The sequence below is a fragment of the Aythya ferina genome (genome assembly GCF_964211825.1).
Source record: "Aythya ferina genome assembly, chromosome: 5".
Taxonomy (NCBI): domain Eukaryota; kingdom Metazoa; phylum Chordata; class Aves; order Anseriformes; family Anatidae; genus Aythya; species Aythya ferina.
In genome coordinates, this window is record NC_140301.1 from 12,186,370 (window position 1) to 12,206,243 (window position 19,874).

General features: G+C 37.5%; 2 protein-coding genes across 4 annotated transcripts in view; one reads left to right on the forward strand and one right to left on the reverse strand.

Moving 5' to 3' along the window:
• The window catches only part of SLC39A13 (solute carrier family 39 member 13), a 142,201-nt gene that overhangs the window by 17,010 nt on the left and 105,317 nt on the right, over nt 1-19,874 (forward strand). The window lies entirely within an intron of this gene.
• MYBPC3 (myosin binding protein C3) overlaps nt 1-19,874 on the reverse strand; it is a 59,231-nt gene that overhangs the window by 14,984 nt on the left and 24,373 nt on the right. The window contains exons 14-26 of the mRNA XM_084522117.1: nt 19,517-19,622; nt 15,513-15,679; nt 14,961-15,126; nt 13,912-14,018; nt 13,555-13,584; nt 13,260-13,396; nt 11,611-11,688; nt 10,187-10,346; nt 8,619-8,723; nt 6,771-6,959; nt 4,631-4,765; nt 3,241-3,408; nt 1,690-1,778 (exon numbers count right to left, since the gene is read on the reverse strand). Of these exons, the coding sequence (XP_084378243.1) occupies nt 1,690-1,778; nt 3,241-3,408; nt 4,631-4,765; nt 6,771-6,959; nt 8,619-8,723; nt 10,187-10,346; nt 11,611-11,688; nt 13,260-13,396; nt 13,555-13,584; nt 13,912-14,018; nt 14,961-15,126; nt 15,513-15,679; nt 19,517-19,622 (1,637 nt within the window). The remainder of the gene's footprint in view (nt 1-1,689; nt 1,779-3,240; nt 3,409-4,630; nt 4,766-6,770; nt 6,960-8,618; nt 8,724-10,186; nt 10,347-11,610; nt 11,689-13,259; nt 13,397-13,554; nt 13,585-13,911; nt 14,019-14,960; nt 15,127-15,512; nt 15,680-19,516; nt 19,623-19,874) is intronic.

Here is a 19,874-nt window from a genome sequence, read left to right on the forward strand (position 1 = left end):
GTATCACTTCCTCTGCTTAGGGAACAGCTTGTCAATTTTGTGTAAGTTCAGACTTCAGCTCAGCCATTAAGGCAGTAAAAATACCAGTTTAATTATTTTTCATAAATTCCAAAATATTTATGTAACTGAAAAATATATGTAAAATGTTGAACTTTGCATGTGGCTAAACCTCAGTGAAGGGGATGTTTTAGCAATTTTGGAGGTAACTAACATGAAAGGAAAAAATAAACATGATAATGTCAAAGCAGTGCAAGCATGCAATTCAAAGCAGTTACTCCATGTGCTGGTTTGCAACTGTTTACTGATTAGATATATCTCTGTGTAAAAGCAACTCCTCATGTAACCCAGTAACCACAAAGCAAATTACTTGTGATATTTTATATAGATTTTGGTCATATATATCTTTTTTTCTCTGCTGATACTTTCCAAACAAATGAATGTAATGTGAATGTATGTCTCCCTTGCTGAAGAAATCTTTGGCATACCTCTAGCACTTTTTACAACAGAATTTCAAAACTCTTTGATAATAATAGTGATTAAGTTATCATAAAGATCCATCGTGGACAGCAAAGAAATTTTATTTTTTTCAAATTATGACTGAGGAATAGACTAAATGATACATTGACTATTACAGCGGATCTCTCTCTGAACTGCAGTTTATCTGCAGTTTATAATTTCTGTTCTCGTGTCTCACTCAGAAGACCTTTTACTTTTGTACATTAATTCTTGTGCTTTATTGAGACTATAGCACCCAAAAAAATGCACGTGGTGTTTTATGAATAGCCATTAAAATTGCTCATACAGCTGTAGAAAAAACAGACAGGGTAGCTGGGTAGGCTTGTCCTAGGTGAGTCCGTGTGAATATATCAGCAATTTTGTGCCTGCCATAACAACATGTAGCTACTCTTGACAATACTTGCCATGCTATGCCTTTTTTTTTTATTTTTAACACCCTGAGCTCATGTATATTAATACCTTATTATTAAGAAAACCTAAGGTATTCTTACTGTACACACAGATTCTGTATATGGCTAGTTGTCATATTCTATTTGCATACAAACTCAGTTTTCTGTAATCAGATTTACAGAAATGAATTTACACACTTTTGTCTAAGAAATGGACCAGTAATATAATATACCCTGGCTTCAGAAGTGTAGTTGCTTGCATTTTTTATTTTTATTTTTTTGAGTGTGTGTGTATTTGTTGTGAGGCATTGGAACAGGCTGCCCAGGGAAGTGGTGGAGTCACCATCCCTGGAAGTCTTCAAAAGACGTTTAGATGTAGAGCTTAGGGATATGGTTTAGTGGAGGGCTGTTAGCGTTAGGTTGGAGGTTGGACTCGATGACCTTGAGGTCTCTTCCAACCTAGAAAATTCTGTGATTCTGTGATTCTGTGATTTTTTTGCGTGTAAGATGTATCCTATGGTCAATTAACAAGAAAAGGCTGTAGAGTTAGAGCAGTTACCTTCTTCACCAAAAGGAGGGTTTTTGGAAGAAACTGGGACAGTAAGAAAAACTGACTGAAACCAGAGTTTTTTGTTTTGTTTCTAATGTTTGGGAGATTTTTTTTTAATCACCAGCCATATTTTGTTTAATACTTTTCAATGAGTGAAGCAGCAGGAACTCACATAAGGGAAACTACTTTATGATAATGATAAATAGCTATGACAAACTAGAAGCCAGTACTTACCTGAAAAGGGATCACAATATTGATTGTCTCACCCACTTTCTTCACCAGAGTCTGTCTGAGATGGCGTGGCAGCCAGATTTTAGGGCGCTCTGCAGTTAAGCATTAGTAATATGTTAAATCTTGGGGTTTAGATTACTTGAAATATTACTTACAGGACAAATAAGGCAAAACACTAAAGAGGAGGGACTTGGATACATGTAAGCGTAAGAAAATTGTGCAAAGACTGTTTATACAGTTGTGGAGCAGATTATGCTCTGAGCACTTTCAAATGCATTTGGCTACCAGATACAATTCTAGTAGCAATGCACAGGTTGCATTGACAGCAGGACTTCTGAAACTGTGTTGCATTCAGAATGGTAGATTTGGCTGACTTCTGTTGGATATAAGCCGTCTGTGTGGGCTTCGTTTCTTTGGAGTTCAGTTCAGTAGAATCACAGAACGGTTTCAGTTAGAAGGGACCTTAAATTTCAGCTAGTTCCAACCCTGCTGCCATGGGCCAGGACACCTGCCCCTAAATCAGGTCGCTCAAAGCTTCGTTGGGCAGGTTGGGTATCCAATTCCAAAACGGGACTGAGGACAGGACTCTTGGAGTGAAAGAGCAACTACAGACAATGATTAATCTATTGCTCTGTTGTTACTACAGCTCTTTGCAAGGTGTCATTTGGGGATGTTTGTGAACTTAGAAAGTAGAGCAAAAAAAAAATTTCCTGTACCTCTCTATAGTCAATCCATTATAGTTCTTTTTTGAAATTGAAGGAGTGGAGTAACAGGGCAGCAACTTACTTTTCACTAACATTAGGACCTTAGCTCTTGTTCTTTCTTCCATTCCCTGCTTTCCTCTACCTCACTGGAAAGCTTTCTGTGTTCTCCCCGTGTCCCTTGTTCTTGTCACAGTCATTTATAGAAAGAATTTATTAACCTACAGTTAGGGTATATGTCATCATATCCATTTGATTTTGAGATGCATTACAACTCTCATTTACACTGAGTTGTTTTACTGTTAGTGAGACTCTGGCAGACACTTTGTGCGAGTAAAGGTTGAGGGATACACTGTTAGCAGCTCATGTTATCTTTTGGAGAGCAGCCAAATGAATTATAATCTACTGCTATTGGGTGATAAACAGAGTGTTAATAAATAATCTAGGACAATCAGGTGCAGATGACTGCTTTTATGTTAAGAGGTCTCTTGCCCCGGTCCATGCAGTCATTTTGCAGTAGTATAACAGCTTTTCCAGCAGAGCCCTAAATATTAAAAAATGTGCCACTTAGATGCAGACAATGCCATTATTGGTATGAGGTGAAACACACATAGTTTGAAAGGACGAAGTAGGATTTTGTTTTAAAAGCTGCACTTCAGAAATAGAAGACCCAGACAGTAAGGTAATGTTCTCAGAAGATATTTGTCTTGTAGTCAGACTGAAAGAGCTGTTTGGATGTTACCCTCAGAAGAAGGCACGGGCTTGTCAGTCCCAGTTTTCTGCACTGTGTACACGATTAGGTATTTGACCAGAGGAAATAGATGAGTGAGATTTATTCAATCTAGGTACTCACGCAGGATCTCTTGAACAGTAATGGGCTCCTTGATTATTGCTGCTCCGCTCTCACCAGCCAAGTTTATAGCCTTTATACGGAAATGAAGTTTGTCCCCTGTCACCAGGTCTTTAATCAGTGCAGATGTACGCTCAGTTAGGCCAGGAAGAGCTGGAATCCATTCTGTAGCTGCAAGTACAGGATTTTCATATTGTAATAAGATCTTATTTTTCCAAACTGTTGCCTTGTCTACAATTGAAAGTTAATTTGTATTAAGGTAAAATGAATGTAACGTGCAATACCATGCTTAAAATGGAATAAATTAATCTGGGAAAGAACTCTTGATCTAGAAGATGTATTTACACATGCACTTCAGGAATGCATACACTTTTTACTCAAAATAGTTAGGGGTACAGGAATCATCTTTGGGTGCTTTCTTTGACATTCTGTTTTATGGAGCTTAGACCGCTGGCGCTTCTCTACATTTATTTTCTGTAGCAAAAGATTGGGGGGGGATTGTGGAAGCATTTTTAGCTAGAAAGCAAAGCCTCAATTTCATTTTTTTCTTGAAATGTATCTTCTGTGGGTATCCAGACAGAATGGTGAGAGCCGTATATACTGAAAACAGTAATAGAGCTCATAGCTTTTGGAATTTATTCTTACTTTCTTGTTTGATGTGGTAGAACAGAGTTCCTAGGGCCTCCTTAGTTACTCTAACAGCACAGAAGTACTACTGATAAAATTATTCTTCTGTGACAGTGACTTAGGGGTTCTAGTAATTTCATGACAATGTCACTAAAGACTAGAAATGAGTTCTGGATAAATTATACCCTGTAAAAACCCTAGTCTAGGTCATATGACAAGTTTAGCGTCAGAGAAAATCCCATGGCTGAAATGATTATTTGATTTTATAACATAAAGGTTATATACAATAACATTTGCATCATATACAAAAACAATAAGCATCACAGTAAGTCAAATGTTGTAGATATGGCGCAGCTATTCTTACTATGAGACCACGAGCATTAAATGAGATGAGGTAGCAGTTACTTGCAACTTTGACTGATATTCTTACAGTCATGGTATTATATTGTTTTTTAGAGAATACACAATTTTTGAATACTACAAAAGTGTAACAGTGACTATAGAACAGCACTGGTATTTTTTAATACTTTCCTCTATTGACATTTATGATTGTGAATATGAGGTTATGGTTGACGTGACTGTCATGGTTTGACTGTCATGTCGGAGTAAAGCTGGTGATGGATGGCAAGGATGTTAGTCATAGATTGGAGTTCAAATTTAGAGATACTGGATATGGTTATTTATTGTGATATTTCAGTGAAACTGTTGCAACTGTAGTATGATAATAATGTTCAGTTGCTGCTGCCTAGTACTTGTGCTTACTTACATCCCTCTTTGCAGTATTCCACAATGTAGCCATCTAATCCCCCGGCTCCGATCCGTTCAGGGGGTCTCCACTTCAAGGCAACGGTGCTGTCAGAGACATCTTCCACTGTAAAGTGGGTTGGTTCACTTGGAGGAGCTGTAAGGAAATATGGAGAAGTAAATTCTGAGAAATGGCAGTATAACTGAGAATTCAAAGGCTGTAGAATTTGTGATTAGTATTTATATTAGATATAGAATTATATATCATTGTCAGTTTTAATAAAATGGATTTAGCTGAAGTTCAGTTGTAAAATGTAATACCTGATACTTCATTTTAATAGAAGTGTGCCAGAAGATTCCTATATTAGGGGGTTTGAGGGAGGTGGGTGGAAGATAAGAGGGTAAGACAGTAGTTCCTATTCACATATGCTCCCTTAATATGTAAAAGCCAATGAAAAAAGAAGTTGTAGGCGAGTGAGACAGCAGAAGTCTGCAGAAAAATTTTAAAATAAAAAATACATACAATTTGTATGCTGTATTTACACCCTGTTTGTAGATAGACAAAATCGTTAGTGGCTAAATTTGATGTAATGCATTTTCCTCAAACAGTGAAGAAAATGTCTACAAGTTTTGACTCCGTTTACTGAAACACTAATTCTATTTGGCTCATTTGTAATGGAGACATATCAGAGAGAAATATTTTGGGGCTGAAAAATTTTCACTTCAGTTACATATAGCTATTTCATATCTTTTCAGAACAGGAGTCTCATGGCTCTTTTTAAATCCGTAGTTTAGGAAGACCATTAGCTAGATTCAGTCTTCTTAAGCACAACTCCTGTCTACTAATCAAAAAGGAAACAAACAAGAAAAGCCTTAACTGAAAAATCCCAAATTGTGAATACGCATAAATGCTACTGTAAAATAGAAAAGATAACATGTTCAAAATTACATTTGGAATTACTGGAATGTAATATTATGTGTAACATAAAAGCAATAATGTTAAAGAAATATATGTTTGATATACTCTGTATGTGTATATATTTACATTCTAAACTGGATAGCTTTTGAATATAATTAAGAGATTTTACATATGAAATATTTCTAATATGTAATATATAAAGTAAGTTAAATACAGCTTTATAAATTATGGAACTGATTGAAATTGATCTTAGTTCCTGATGTTATTACAAAAAATACATCATCCACTTTCCTTTCTATAGCTATGTCAAAATTTTTCATATTCAAATGGAATCAAGAACAGTGAACTGCATATGAGACAAAAGCAGTTGGGAGCATACCCAATCACACAGTACGCGAACAAAACCCCAAACCTCTTAAGCAGTAAGTGAGAACATTATCCTTAATCAAGAAAAAATCCCTTGGACCTTTTTTTTCCGTAGCTCCGCCTGATGGTTTTCGTTTGCCCTCTTTTGCTGCAGACCAGCTGTTTTGTGTTTGAAATCCACAATTAAGAGACCCTTCTTTCAGTTCATCCGCTCCTTCTGACCCCTTCACTGCATCATCTGCTTTTACGTTATCTCCTTCAGCCGGTTGTCCCCCTTCACTGATACTTGTAGATGTAGCAACTCTAGTCATATTAATCTCCAACTAATTGTAATTTTGTGGCTCCTTGTTCCAAAGCTCTTAGCAGACAGGCTTCCTGAGGACTCTCTGCTCCAGCTCAGAGACTGCAGGAGATACTGTACTGCTGTGATGGGAAGGATTATTTATAGGAAATCATTCCTTAAATATTTTTTTAATCAGCTATCCTTTTAGCTGTGGAGAGGCCAGGATTAATGGAGTGCTTGGTGGGATACAGTGATATTTGCACCCATAAGGCAATGGGGGAAACTGAGAGGGACAGGGAAATTTCTGTCAATTAGTTCTCCTCCTTTCCAGATCCAGCTTGACTCTCACACTTCTAATTATAACAACTAAAAATTCATCAGCAATTTCATGAAACTGGAACCTCTGTGCTTCGCAGGAAGGGGAATGAGAGACAGAGAAGAGGAAGATGACGAGATGAGAAAGGAAAAGGCTGATTAAATATAGTATAACCTTTCCTAACATGTTCTTTTTGGGCATAAGGACAGTTGAAGAGGTGAAAATTGTCCTGTTCTTGGTTATGTGCTAGAAACAATACGGAGTGGGGTAGAACTCACCAATTGGCATGAAGGGTTGTGAGGCAGGGCTTGGCCGGGACATGCCAATAGAATTCACAGCATAAATCCGCATCTCGTAAACGACTCCTTCAATCATTCGCTTGGCTTCATAGGTTAGCTCTTTTAAAAGGTCAAAGTTCAGTCTCATCCATCGGTAGCTCTTCTTCTTCTTTCTCTCTAAAATATAGCCTGGAAGGATATCTCTTATGACGTAAAGGAACTGCAAATTATGATTTCACATGCAGGAAACAAGAAAAGCACCTTTTTCTCTATGACATAAAGAGCCAAATGTGATCCAAAATTACTGCGTCTGAGTTCTGTGAGGCTTCCGTATTTTCCACAACTCTCCTCTTGTATTACTTTCTGTCTGACACTCTTACCCAAACAATTATACTTACTGAGCCCCATAAAAGGTGCGTAACAGTGAAGGTGGGGTGTGAGTTTCTTTTCTATATCTGCTAGATACAAATAATAAAGGCTGTGGTAGAATGCCTATATCTGTAACGGTATAAAGACAGACAAGAATGCACACATCTTTTTCTCTGGTCTTTGAATTTGCTACTGCAACTTTTTTTTAATGGATGGTGCTGCTTCTTGGCTTTCATTCAGGTATTTTAGCCTAGCTCAATCATTTTCACAGTCTTATGCTAATTGCTAATTATGCTAATTGCATGAGACTACTTCCTCAGGTAGTGCTAAGAGTTGCTGGTGGAATGTTAACAAAATCATTCCTTTGACAGTGAAAACAAACCAAATAACTTTATGAAATGTATATCCTGACAACTATACAAACCAAAGTCATGGGCTTTGCCCAGTCAAGGGCAGGGGGGTTGGTTGTGGTAACATGACAGCTATTGCTATGTATCTTTGCACCAAATACTTTGAATTCTTGCTTGTTTCCTCTCAAACAACAGACTGGCCCAGTAGTACCTTTTTTATACCTCCATAGGTAACTTCTATTGAATTAAATGAGGCATGAGTGAATGCGGTCAAAATATTCAAAAGCAAATACAAACTCCCCTCTTCCAAGTATTGTACAAGGGATTAAACGAATTGTAGAACATTTCTAACTCTGGCACCTCCATGGGACTTCCATGGAGGTTTCAGTGTATTTTTTAAAAAGAAACTGAAATTCCAATGATCTTTATTAAACAAATTCCTAGATTTGGTGTCTAGAGGATTTTTTTTTTCTAAAATTAGCTGAGATCCTGCCTTACTTCCTTTTCCTTCTGAGGGTCACAGGGAGTTCTATCTGACAAACACCATGCTCTGCAGAGAACTTACCATGGTATGGGTGATATTCTTGCTTGCTTCAGCTTGTTCCCTGTATCACGTGATTATTTTGGCCTCAAGTTTTAGTGCAGATTTTAAAGTCACTAAAGAGTTTGAAATATGTTTTGTGACTCATGGTGTGTGGTTGTATCTGAAGGAGAATTATGAACTAGCTTTCTAAAAAGAAATAAAATGTATTGCATGAGTGCTTGAGATTGCAGAGTTCTGGAGTTGATGTCTGACATGACCACAGCTCTGTTTTGTTATTCCTAAGCAAGGTCAAAGGCATGTATACTGACCTAAAATTTCTGTCTTGAATGGGAATACCTAGTTTTAGCATCTTCTGCTTTGCTAACTTGCTGAAATATTTCTTGGATTCAAATAGCACAGGCAGGGGGCACCCTCTCCCTAGTATTGAAGGGCCAGAATTGACTTATTTGAAAATTTGCTACTTTAATGTCTGAGGGTCAGCCTTCCTAGAGTGAATACACTTATGAAATCCTTTGGCATCGTTGTAAAGGAGCAGCAATAATATAGGTGATGCTGCTGGCAACTTTGTTTTTCAGCACTTCTTACCAAGCACTGGTTGCCCACCATCGTATTTAGGTGGTTGCCAATGCACAGTGCAGTAATCTTCTCCAATGTTGCTGATCTTGGGAGCTTCTGGAGGGTCAGGAACATCTGAAGAAAACGTGAAAACGAATGGGGGTTGTTACTGTTACACTTATTGTCCACAAATCAATGAAATAATTTTCTTTAATTTTTTATTTTTTTTCTGTATATCATACATATACATAAATCTTAAAAAAAAAAATCAGACATCCTGAGGAATTTCCTAGTAGTAGTAGTAGTATTTATCATGGACTTATAAAGGCCATGATAGAAATTTGTCAGATTACAACAGTAGATACAACATAGAATGCATGGTCTTAATCCAGAGTGAATTCTACTTTTTGATGCTTCCAGGTTAGTTTGGTTTTCTTTTAAATACTGTTTAATTATTCAGCTATCTTGTTCTTTCCAGACATCATCACGTTTTTGCAAAACGCAAGGTTTTGGGTAATCAGCTGTGTGCTAGCTGTGATAAATTGCATCTAGTCATCCACGGCTGACATAGATTTATGCTATGAACCAGGAAAAAGAAAACAGACAGAACCCACTTCTTAGTGGGAAGCAGCATTGGTATTTCCTTCTCTGGTATGTAGCGAAATCTCTTGTAGACAGAGGATGCCTCCTGCCTTTATTTTGTTCATAAAGAAATAAAATTGCTCATTTGTTGGCTCTTTTACCTCAAACCACTGGACAGAACTCTGCTAGGTGTTTTAGCAAACAGCTTCACCAGTCCTCCACTCAAATGAGAACCAGCAATCCAAACGTAGTAGTAGTTTGTTCTCAATCCTGTAACAATAGACTTGCTCCAGGGTTTCTTACTCTGTCTAGAATAAACTTTGTCTAGAGTATAACAGCTGCGTGTCTCATATATTTTGTTATTTTTGAGATATAAAAGATGAAAAGCAGTTAATTCTAACTTTTAATACTGCAGATGAAAATAATTCCAGTTTATCAATTCAAAATTTGCTTATAACCTGAGCATTTGTCATATACATGGTAGGGTAAAAACAAGTTAAACATGAGAAAATTGATAAAAATTACTGACTCAAAAGCATATTTCCCCCAGCTCTTCTGTGACTCACAGTGTCAGTCTGTTTATCTTGTATCTGATACGCTGCCTCTCTTTATGCCATTAGCCGCTTACTATGTACAGAAGGAAGTCATCTTTGTTTAAAAATGGAAAACACAAAAAAATGACAGGAAGTTTTTCTCATCTCATACTAGCCTGAAGGGTGTTCCTTAGAAGGGAATGTCATCTATAAAATGTTAGGATCATTTGAAACTAGAAACATATAAAAAGTAAACATGTGGATTTCTACTGGGAGTTGTTCGCTTTCCTTTTCACAAGGCAGGCAACTACCTATGAAAAATACTTCTGCCAAATTTTGTAATTGAAAGTATTCCTGCCTTTATGATCATTTTCTGTCTATTTTTAAAGCTTAAACTCGGAACCTGCGTCAATTTCAGAGTTGAGTGAGTTTCAGTGAACTCAATACACTTTCATGCTCTGGTTATTTCCTTCCTTCACTTACCAATAACTTTGACTGTGATATCAGCCTTGTCTTCGCCCACTGGATTCTTAACTATAACTCTGTATACTCCCTCATCCTCCTTTTCAGCTCCTTCAATGATGAAGACACAGTGGTCTTCATGCTTCTCCACGCGAACTCTGCCTTCAGACTCAAACAGAAGCTGTGGACATTGAAAGTAACAGGAAAAGTCAATGCGAGTTGTGCCAGAGACAGCCTAATGAGCCTGTATGTAAGCTGGTGGAAAGCTTCATTTTGAATATTATCAATATTATTCAAAAGCTATGAATATTTTTTTCTCCACATTTGGATGGAGAAAAGAGAAAATACCGACTAAATGGCATGCATAAAGCAAGTAATTTAGAGAAAAATTGGTTCTGAAAGTCCCCAGGTTGTTATGATTCATTGCTAGTTTCACACACCCGGTACTACAGATTCCTAATTGGGATAACTACTAGTATCAATGTAAAGTTTCATGGATAACAGTTGTGTAGATTGTAAATTCAAAGGGGGTTACAAATTCAATTCAAATACTAGGGCAAACACTTCTGTTCAACAATATCTGGCATCAGATAACAGATTTGATCAATTTCCTTCTAAAAAAGGTACTGTATTCCTTTGTTAATGGCATCAGTGTGATTTCTGTCACTCAAGAATGTGATATGGGATAACTTTCTACTCTTCTCTTGACTGTGAGGTCTAAACATAACCACAGGAACTTTGCTGTGCATTTGTAACGTGCTCTACTCTTTATGTGCCCACATATCTTCAGACTTGGAAGAAGCATTACAAAGCATTTGTGCCCGTCCACTGACTAGCACAGCAGAATCCTAACCCTGAGAAAGGTGCCCTGAGAAAGGTGTATTGTTGCATAGCAAATGTAAAATCTTTTGTATCTACCAAAATCAAAAAGTTGTCTATTACAAAAAAAGGAAAGTTGTTGGAAAATAAGTCTTCTTTTGACTGTTTTGTACATACTTTGCTTACTCTTTTGACTCATTCTCATCTTTCTTTGTGTCTTGTAAGATTTTGTCTTAGTTTTCTTCCTCTAGATATTATTGAAGCTTAGAGTTTAGTGGGGGAAACAACAACAACAAAAAAAAGGTGGGGGATAAACGTTCATAAATACATCGAAGTGAGTTTTAAACAGCTTCTTTGATTGCTTGTAATCCAGCCACCATGTAACGGTGATTAGAAAGAGATTTCCTTGACCAATACCTTACTTGAAATTCACTCTCCAGATCTGTTTTGCCTGTTCAAAGTCATTGGTAATCGCTGTTGTGAGGCAGGATGTTGGGCTTGCTGTGCTATTTGCTTCACCAGTTTTAAAATCTACTGACTTGAATTTTATTTTTGTCTGAATAGGACCATTTAAATGGAAAACACTAAGCATATTTATGTGTCCGCAAAAATAATAAGGAACTTACCTTACTATCAGTGTTTAAATCACTGCTGTTTTCTGAGGGAGTCATGGAGTCATCATTGCTTCGAAACAGATCAGTTTTCTAGATAAACAAAGAAACCACAGAAAGCTGAATTTTCTGAGCAGAACACTAAAGCTGTTTCTGCAAGTCAGAAGAGTCCATAGGTGGGCTGGGGTGCTTGAACATGGAGGTGTGAGAAAAGTGAAGAGCAAAGTGAGAGCAAAAAGTGCTGGGAAGGAAACAACAGATATGAAAGTAAAAAGCAGAAATGGAAATAGATGTATCGGACTGTAGTGAATTAAAGGAAGGATAAGTCAGCAAAACTGAATCTACAGCTTCATAAACAAAGATGCATTCCTGCAGTAGAACAGTAACTGCTTCCGAGTCTGTGTGCATCCTGTGGTAACAATTATTTTGTATAGCTACATAAATAAGGTTTACCTTTTTCTGTAACGATGGGATAGTAAGTCAATATAAATGTTTTAATGGTCAGAAACATAGTCAGATCTGTAACATACAGAAAGCAACGTATTCTGAAGCTTTGGTATTGTTTATTTTGGATTTCAGTAGTTAGTATATGCTATGCATCCTTCAAATCAAACTTGTTTCCTTTTACTCATGTTGAGACCTCAAACCTTGGAAATAATAAGTTGTAGGGTTTGAAATGTTTGTATGAGACGGTCAGAAAAACTGCTTCTGGTTCCTTAAGAAGAGATGAATGGCTTTTTTGTTAGGTTCCATACTAATTCTGCATTGCAGAAAGAAATCCTAAATGTTACTAAATATGTCCACCTGAACAAAGAATGCTGCAAAGTTGTGAAGAAATGAGTCTGGGAAAATGAATATAATTGGCAATATTATTTTCTCTATATCTACTTACTTTTGTGCTACCTATGGAAAGTGTAATGATGCTGTAGAATCTTATGCAAATTATGTCTGTTTTGTGCTCGTTATAGCTCAAGAGCACACAGATGGTGAGGGGTGTGGATGTTCAGAGATAGCCAGGAAGGAAGCTCGCTTAGACACTTTTGTGTCTAGGTTCTAATTTTTTTCTTTGATGTTTTGCAAGTGCTCTGATTAGGCAAATAGCTAGTGTCCTCTCTTTTCATTATACCAAATACAGCTTTACCCCACTGATCTGCTGAGAACACATCTTCTTCACAAACTGTAGAAGAATTATTGAGAAAGATGGTAAAACGAAACTGCCACCTCCAGAACTTGTCTGTACTATCAAGTGAGATCATGGGGGTGACTGATCATCAATTTCTTTTTCTCTGAGGTATTAGAAGAATAAACTTAGATGGTATCTGACCACCTGCATGTATGTATGTCTACTCATATAGATACAGTCCCTACCTTTGGAAGGAAAAAAAAAAGTCACATTCATAAAAGCTCAAGTTCAAAAGGCAAGTTCATAAAAAAAACACAGTTCAAGGTGACTCCTACAAAAACAGATAAATCCCAGTGAACTACATTGCAGCTATTTAATTTTTCTTCTTGAGTTAAAAAATAAATAATTAAAAAATACTTTACAATTTAAAAATAATTAAAAATAATTTTAAATAAGAATTTTTAATCACAGATTTGAGAAAGAAAATAAATTTACTGGTGTGACATTCTTGCCTCAGCTATTGTGTCAGATTACACATTACCTTGTTCACTTTCTGCCAGATGACAGTGGGTGTTGGATCTCCTGATATGGGAACATCCAATCTCAGTTTGTTCCCAGCCACCACGACAATAGTGTCAGGGGACTGGCCCAGACAGTCAAGGTGGATTTTGGGAGGCTCTATAGCAAAGGCAAAGAAATAAGTTTAAAATATGGTTTGAGTGTTCTGTATGAAAAAGAGGCGACTACTTATGTCAACTCCTCATTAAAAATGAAGATACAGTTTCCTTTGCTATTGAAAACATGTTTACTTGCATATAAATAATGAATATTCTTACCTTCTCTTGGTACAAAATCAATCTTGACCTCTGGAAAAAAAAGAGGTGGGGAGAGTTAGGATAAATAGATCTGAAAACCAAAATTTCATATAATTTGCATTCAAAAAGTAATCTAAAACTTATTAATCATTAAATCCTCTTAAGGAGTGTACATCTGTAGATTAATGCAATAAACTGGAAAACAGGCTCTGTAAAACGATGTAGCAATGATAGCAAAATAACGGGCAAAAGCAACGTAATGCACCCGTCTTGAGGTATCTGGAAAGAGATTCTCCATAGTCTTTCCTGGTATGACCAGGATTAATTCCATCCTTTTATCCCTGTGGAAATCCCATTGTATATTCTAATACAACTTACCCAAAAACTGAAGCTTGGCAGAAAGGTTGTAAGCAAATCCCTGAGGGATGAATGAATAGTCAGCCTCGTCACCTGGCGTAACGTCCTCAATAGTGAGCTTATGGATTCTGGAAACATGAACAAATATGGTCCACTCCCTTACCTTACCATTCCAGGAGAAACAAGGCTATTTCAAGAGATGAGGTGCAGGCTATAGGATTTTAACAAACAGCACTATTTATTCTCCGCTTTCCCTAACATCAAGTCAACATCCTCTAGGGCTATAGGCTGCTCTGCTTCCAGCATTTGAGTAAATCCATCTCAGCATGATGTCTGTGAGTGGATTTTTCTTGTCAAGGTTAATGTGTAGTCTACTCTGAAGAGAGGAAGCTGTTTCTCTGCTTCTGTTAGTCTGGTCATTTACCCTTAAAAAGGACAATTGTAGCACTGCTGACATACTTAATTTGATCAGACTGTAAATACAGTAAACTGTGTAAAAAACAAGATAAACATTGATCTTCCATCGCTTTATTACTGTAAATTCAAAACAGCGTAGAGAAAGGGAGTACCAAGGAAGAATTTACCTAACATGTAGTACTCATGTATCTTAGGAAGTTTCCTGGTCTTGATTGCCAGTAAGAGTTGGGTATTAAGAAACTTGAGCATGGATTGGTGCAATGGTTAATATTTATATATGAATCAGTAGTTTTTCTGAAGGGTCTTATACATAAATGCTATATTAATCTGTCTCAACACTACCGTTAATTTTAAAGTTACCAAAAACATGTTTTCTAGATATTTTGAATACCAGCAAAACATGAAATCCAAATGAAAACTGAAAACAAATTCTGCTGATGCTCCACTGATTCCATACATGCAAAATGCCAGATCACATACCAAAGCAAGCCTGTGACTATGTGCTGATTGTGGATGAGAAGATTTTAACTTTCTCATTTTAGCTGGAGCCAGGACAAAGTCTTGCTTTATATTCCTGTCCCCCTGAGATAATAATTCCTGTGGGTTGTAACGTAATATCCAAACTTGTACATGCTTTCGGAAACAAGACTAACCTGCCAATGTGGGAGATCTTTATCCTTTCATCTGGTACCACCTCCTTGCCATTTTTCAACCAGATTCCTTTCACATTTTCATCAGAAACTTCACACTTGAAGACAGCCTGGTCACGTGCCTTCACTGTCAGGTCCGCAATGCTCTGATAAACTTCCAGCTTTTTCTCTGATATTGCGAGAATCGTCAGTACACAAATCGACAAATCAGAATAGATCTGTTAATAAACACTTGGTGTGGCTTTACTGAGTAGAAAAGGCTAGGGCTGAGTAAGCTGTTTGTGGAAAGGTGAAATATGAAGGAAAATCCACAGTATGCAGGGCTTTAATAAGACTGATAGCTAAGCCCCTGTTACTATCAGGGTTTCCATTACATCCGGCACACAGGTCTGAGTTCTCCTTGAGGCCTCTGTTATCAAGCCTAATGCCACCTATGAAATATTCTTTTTCCCTGGCACAAGGATGATGCACTATCCCTCTGCACTATCCTGGAGAAGGTTACCTTCAGCCTGTTTTCATGTTTTCAGATTCTCCTTTTTCATTACCTATGCTTACCTTGTACAATTAGTTCAGCGACTGATACCCCACCGTTGGTTTTCACAGTATAGTGTCCACTGTCCTCCTTGGTTGACTCATTAATAATTAGATACTGTTTTTTTCCATCTTTCTTAAATCGGTATTTGAATGTTTCTTCCCGTGTCAGCTCAACTCCATCCTTCTCCCTGCAATCCCAAATGATGTTATTTTTCATGGGTGGAAGAAGTAAGTAAGAGTCAGCTCAGTGTTGCTAGAGATTGAAGGACACAACTCCAATCTTAGTAGCATTTCAAGTTAACAAAAGCGAGACTATTTCACAAATGCTAGCAGAACCAGAACTGCTAGGGACCCGAATCTTACTAGCTTGACCACTAATTTTTACTGCATATTTCACTTTTGGTTCAAGGTTGTTCTTTTACAAGGATTTTCTTGATTGTTATTACTTATGTACTGTAGATACACATGACACTATAATACATATTGTAGAAGATACGGGGACAAAGAAATACCAGCAGTGAAGGTACTATCTTGCCATAAGGTAATAAGGACTTGATGAATAATGACTTAAAAGTCTTAATTTTCCTGACTTGAATTGCAGTCATTATAATTTCATGGTTTGTGGGCATCAGTAAAAGAAGAAAAATTTAGAATGGATTTAAATGAAAATGTATTTTGGATTTTTTAGTCCTTTCTATTCAAGGATGCCATGGTATATTTAAGACATTACTAAATTAAGCTTCACCATGCAGCCTGAGAGGAAATTTAATTATTGTAATTTCCAATCATCATGAAAGGAAGCGAGCAGAGAGGATTCAAGCTGTTTAGTCAAGGTCACACAAAAATATGTAAGACTTTTTATAGCTTTCCTGTCCCTAATCCTAAAGAACATAAACAAGATCCAAGAAAATAACTTAGAATTTCTTCAGCTTGACCTCCTTTCGTAGCCTGTTATATTTTTTATCATTAGAATGTATTTATATTATCTGAATACCACTGCAGTTTGTAAACTTTTTTTTTTTTCTATTTGATATTCATGTGAAAAAAAGTAGAAAAAATTGAATGCTTCTAGAAAAGTAAGAGGTTGCTTTCTATCTAATGTTGTTTCCCTTGTTTGTTGCTGGTGACTATGAAACTTAACCAAGGGCCTTACAGGCTAGGAAATGGCAGTACTGTTTAGGGACTCATTAGAATGCTCTATTTCTAATCTCAGAGTAGATACATGCAAAGAAACCCTTTGCCTATGTCAGAGTCTGCTGATGTAAATCACAGATTAAAGCTTTAAGCAGAGACACGCATCCTAGTTTGTGATTTAGATGTACCTGCTGCAAGTTCATTTCAAAATACCTACAGTTTATCCCCTCCTAACTGTTCTTTAGAGTACAGCTTATTGGAATTTACAGTGGGATTAGAAAAATCCTGGCCTAGCGTCCAAATCACAGGGCTACAACAATAGTGAGGGAGGAAGCAGAACGCTTGCAACACCACATGAAACACAATGCTTAGTGGTATGCCAGGATAATGTTTCCTCTGCTTGCTGAGTGGCAGGAGTCTGATGTCAGGTGCAAGATGTTCTCCTAGCTGATGCTCTCGTGTATGCACTTAGTTCTGGAGCAACTGCTACAATGCAATGCACAAACCTTTGTTGAATTGCTGCGAATGGGCTATAATCTAGAAATTCAACATGCTGCTGTGACAAAAACAGGCACACACACATGCCATGGCTACTGTTCCAAAGATGAACTTCTAATTTATTTTGGTGATGTATTTTGACATATGGATTGTCAACGATATTTCAATATTCTCTTCAGCCCGTGATTAAGAAAGAGATCTCTTGAAGTCTTGTCTAAATAATGAAAATAGACTATTTGCAATGAGCAGTGTCTTAAAACCTGCTTAAAAGGAATAGTACATTTATCTTTTGTTTGATTTAGTGACTATCAGTTTGCTGATGAGTATGAGCAAAGTGTTTGCAGATGGGTGTACTGACAAATAGGGTAATGATAAAATTATAAACTGCAAAAGAGACCTCCCAGGCATCGCCTGACTTAAAATACTGTACTACTGTGGCAAAAAGGGAAAAACTTTTTATGTAAAGTAATATTATAGCCCCTCCCTTGGTAACTAGAGCAGTGAAGCAGAAACATCAACTGACACTAAATTGTAAGAAGAGGATTTTATAGAACCCTAGAAGTGTTAGATTAAGGACCAATCTAGGTCATCTGATCCAAACTCACAAATATCAGTGACATAGGAACTGCGTAATAGTGGGGACACATGGATTTATTGTTACATTGCTATAGTTTGTTTTCATTTGAAGTTGTCTGGAACTGTATCATTTGGGTGATACATCCAGCATTCAGAGATGGAAAAACCAAATCAAAACTACATATTTTATTAAATCTTTTTCTTCAATAATTGTATTATTTCCAAGGCCATCTGAAGCTTAGAAATGACTATTCCTTAGTACTGTGTAAGAATAACATGAGATCTTTCTAGGTGATTGAGAGGACAGTCTTTCCTGATAACTACGTAGAGACCCACATGATGAATTCTCCAAGCCCTAGTCCGATGGTCACGCTTAGGAGGCTGGAGGCCTTATCTGGCTTGTGCAAGTCACATATTTGCTTCTTTTCATGTGCTTGTGACTTCATCTCCTAGGTTTAAAGGGTGCAAGATCTGTAACAGGTGCCTTTAGCTAGTGCCTGTTACTTAGCTTAAACTGTAGAGCATTTCACCGAAAGGACATAAAACCAGAACTGTTTCTCCATACCATATTTCATGTTTTTCCTGGACATTTCTTTCCTGTGCCTCTGTTGCCAAAGAGCACTGACGGAGTCTCTCATAAAAACAGTTATGTTTTGTAGATGTGTGTAGTGTAAATATCTAGCTGCTCAGTTTTCTGTTGCTATGCATTGAAGAGTTTCTCTGACCACTTGCTGCATTTCAGGCAGAGACAGCTGCCGTTTTGCCCTTGTCACAGCAAATGCCCATCCCACAGATAACAGCTCTGCAAGATGTATGGGAGTCGTTCAAAGGCATAGGATCAAAGTGTGGCAGCTGCAGTGTGCCCTGAGAGGGACAGATATGGTTGTCCCCATCTCTTGTGACCAGGCATCTGTAAGCAGTTCCTGAACAATAGCATGTGTGTGCCTGTGCATGTGGTTTTAATAGTGTAATGCATATGCTCTACCAGCTCTTGGGCTCTATTTAAATTCTCAGTTCCTTCCTTGGGGAGAGCAGATGAGTGATAGCACTTTCCAAGAATGTAATGGGCATTGTGGGATCAGTTGATAACCATGTGCCTGAAGCTGTTAACAAGCACAAGAGAATTTCATCTGGTAGAGAAATGAAGTGAGAACAGTGTGCCTAAGGCCTGGTATGTGAGCGCTGCCTGCTGTGCCTGCCCAGGCAGTGTGAACCTTCCAGCTTCCCCTCAGCTGGAATGCCCAGCAAAATGGACTCTATGGGCACAATGTTTGTCATCTTAATCCCACTAGCTGCATATACATAATGACTGGCTTTGCAGGATCACCACAACACATATGTTAAAATAAGTCAATGGCCTTCCCTCTGTCTCAGCAGAGGCTGACTTTTTGCTTAAGGAAAAGAAAATCTCACTGCAATTGAGAAGAGTGGAGCTCATCACAATGTGGATCTGATTAGTCAATGTAATAGTTACACGTTGCTGTCAAGCATTTAGAAAACTTTAATGTTAACGGCTCAGTAGAGTCAGTAGCATCCTGTAGCTGCAGAACAAGAAATCCTAGAGACACTTATAAAATATCTACATTGCATCTGTTTTCTGTAATGTTCTGGCCTCTCAGTTTCTACTCAATATTTGATATATAGAAGGAGGATAAATACTTTTTTTCTGAAAGCACTGATGTAGGATGCCTTCATCCTTTTTAGTCCACAGCTCTTCTCCACAAACACTGGTTCTAGAATGTCCCATGGAGGAATATGGCCTGTTTCTTATTTGCTGTTTTTTGTTTGTTTGTTTATTTCCTTTTCTATTCCCTTACCATTTTACAGTAGCTCCTTCCTCAGACACTTCACACTCAAACTCCACTCTTTCTCCAACCATCACCATCTGGTCCTCCAGTGGGTGAGTGATCAGGATTGGAGGCTCTGGAAATGAAGAGGCCTTTATTGAAACAATATTCTGAAAGACTGAATGTCAGCAGTAGGTCTCAGTCAGCACTCTACAGGAGGAGCCCCTGACAAAATACATGGTGATGCTCTCTGAGTTGGAACTTAAGATTTACTATGCTGGATCATATTACCAATGTTATCAGATGACCTTTCGGTATTTACTTCATGAGACAGAATACAAACATAAGATTAATCGGTTTTCATATATGTTCCAAAATTCTCAGACAG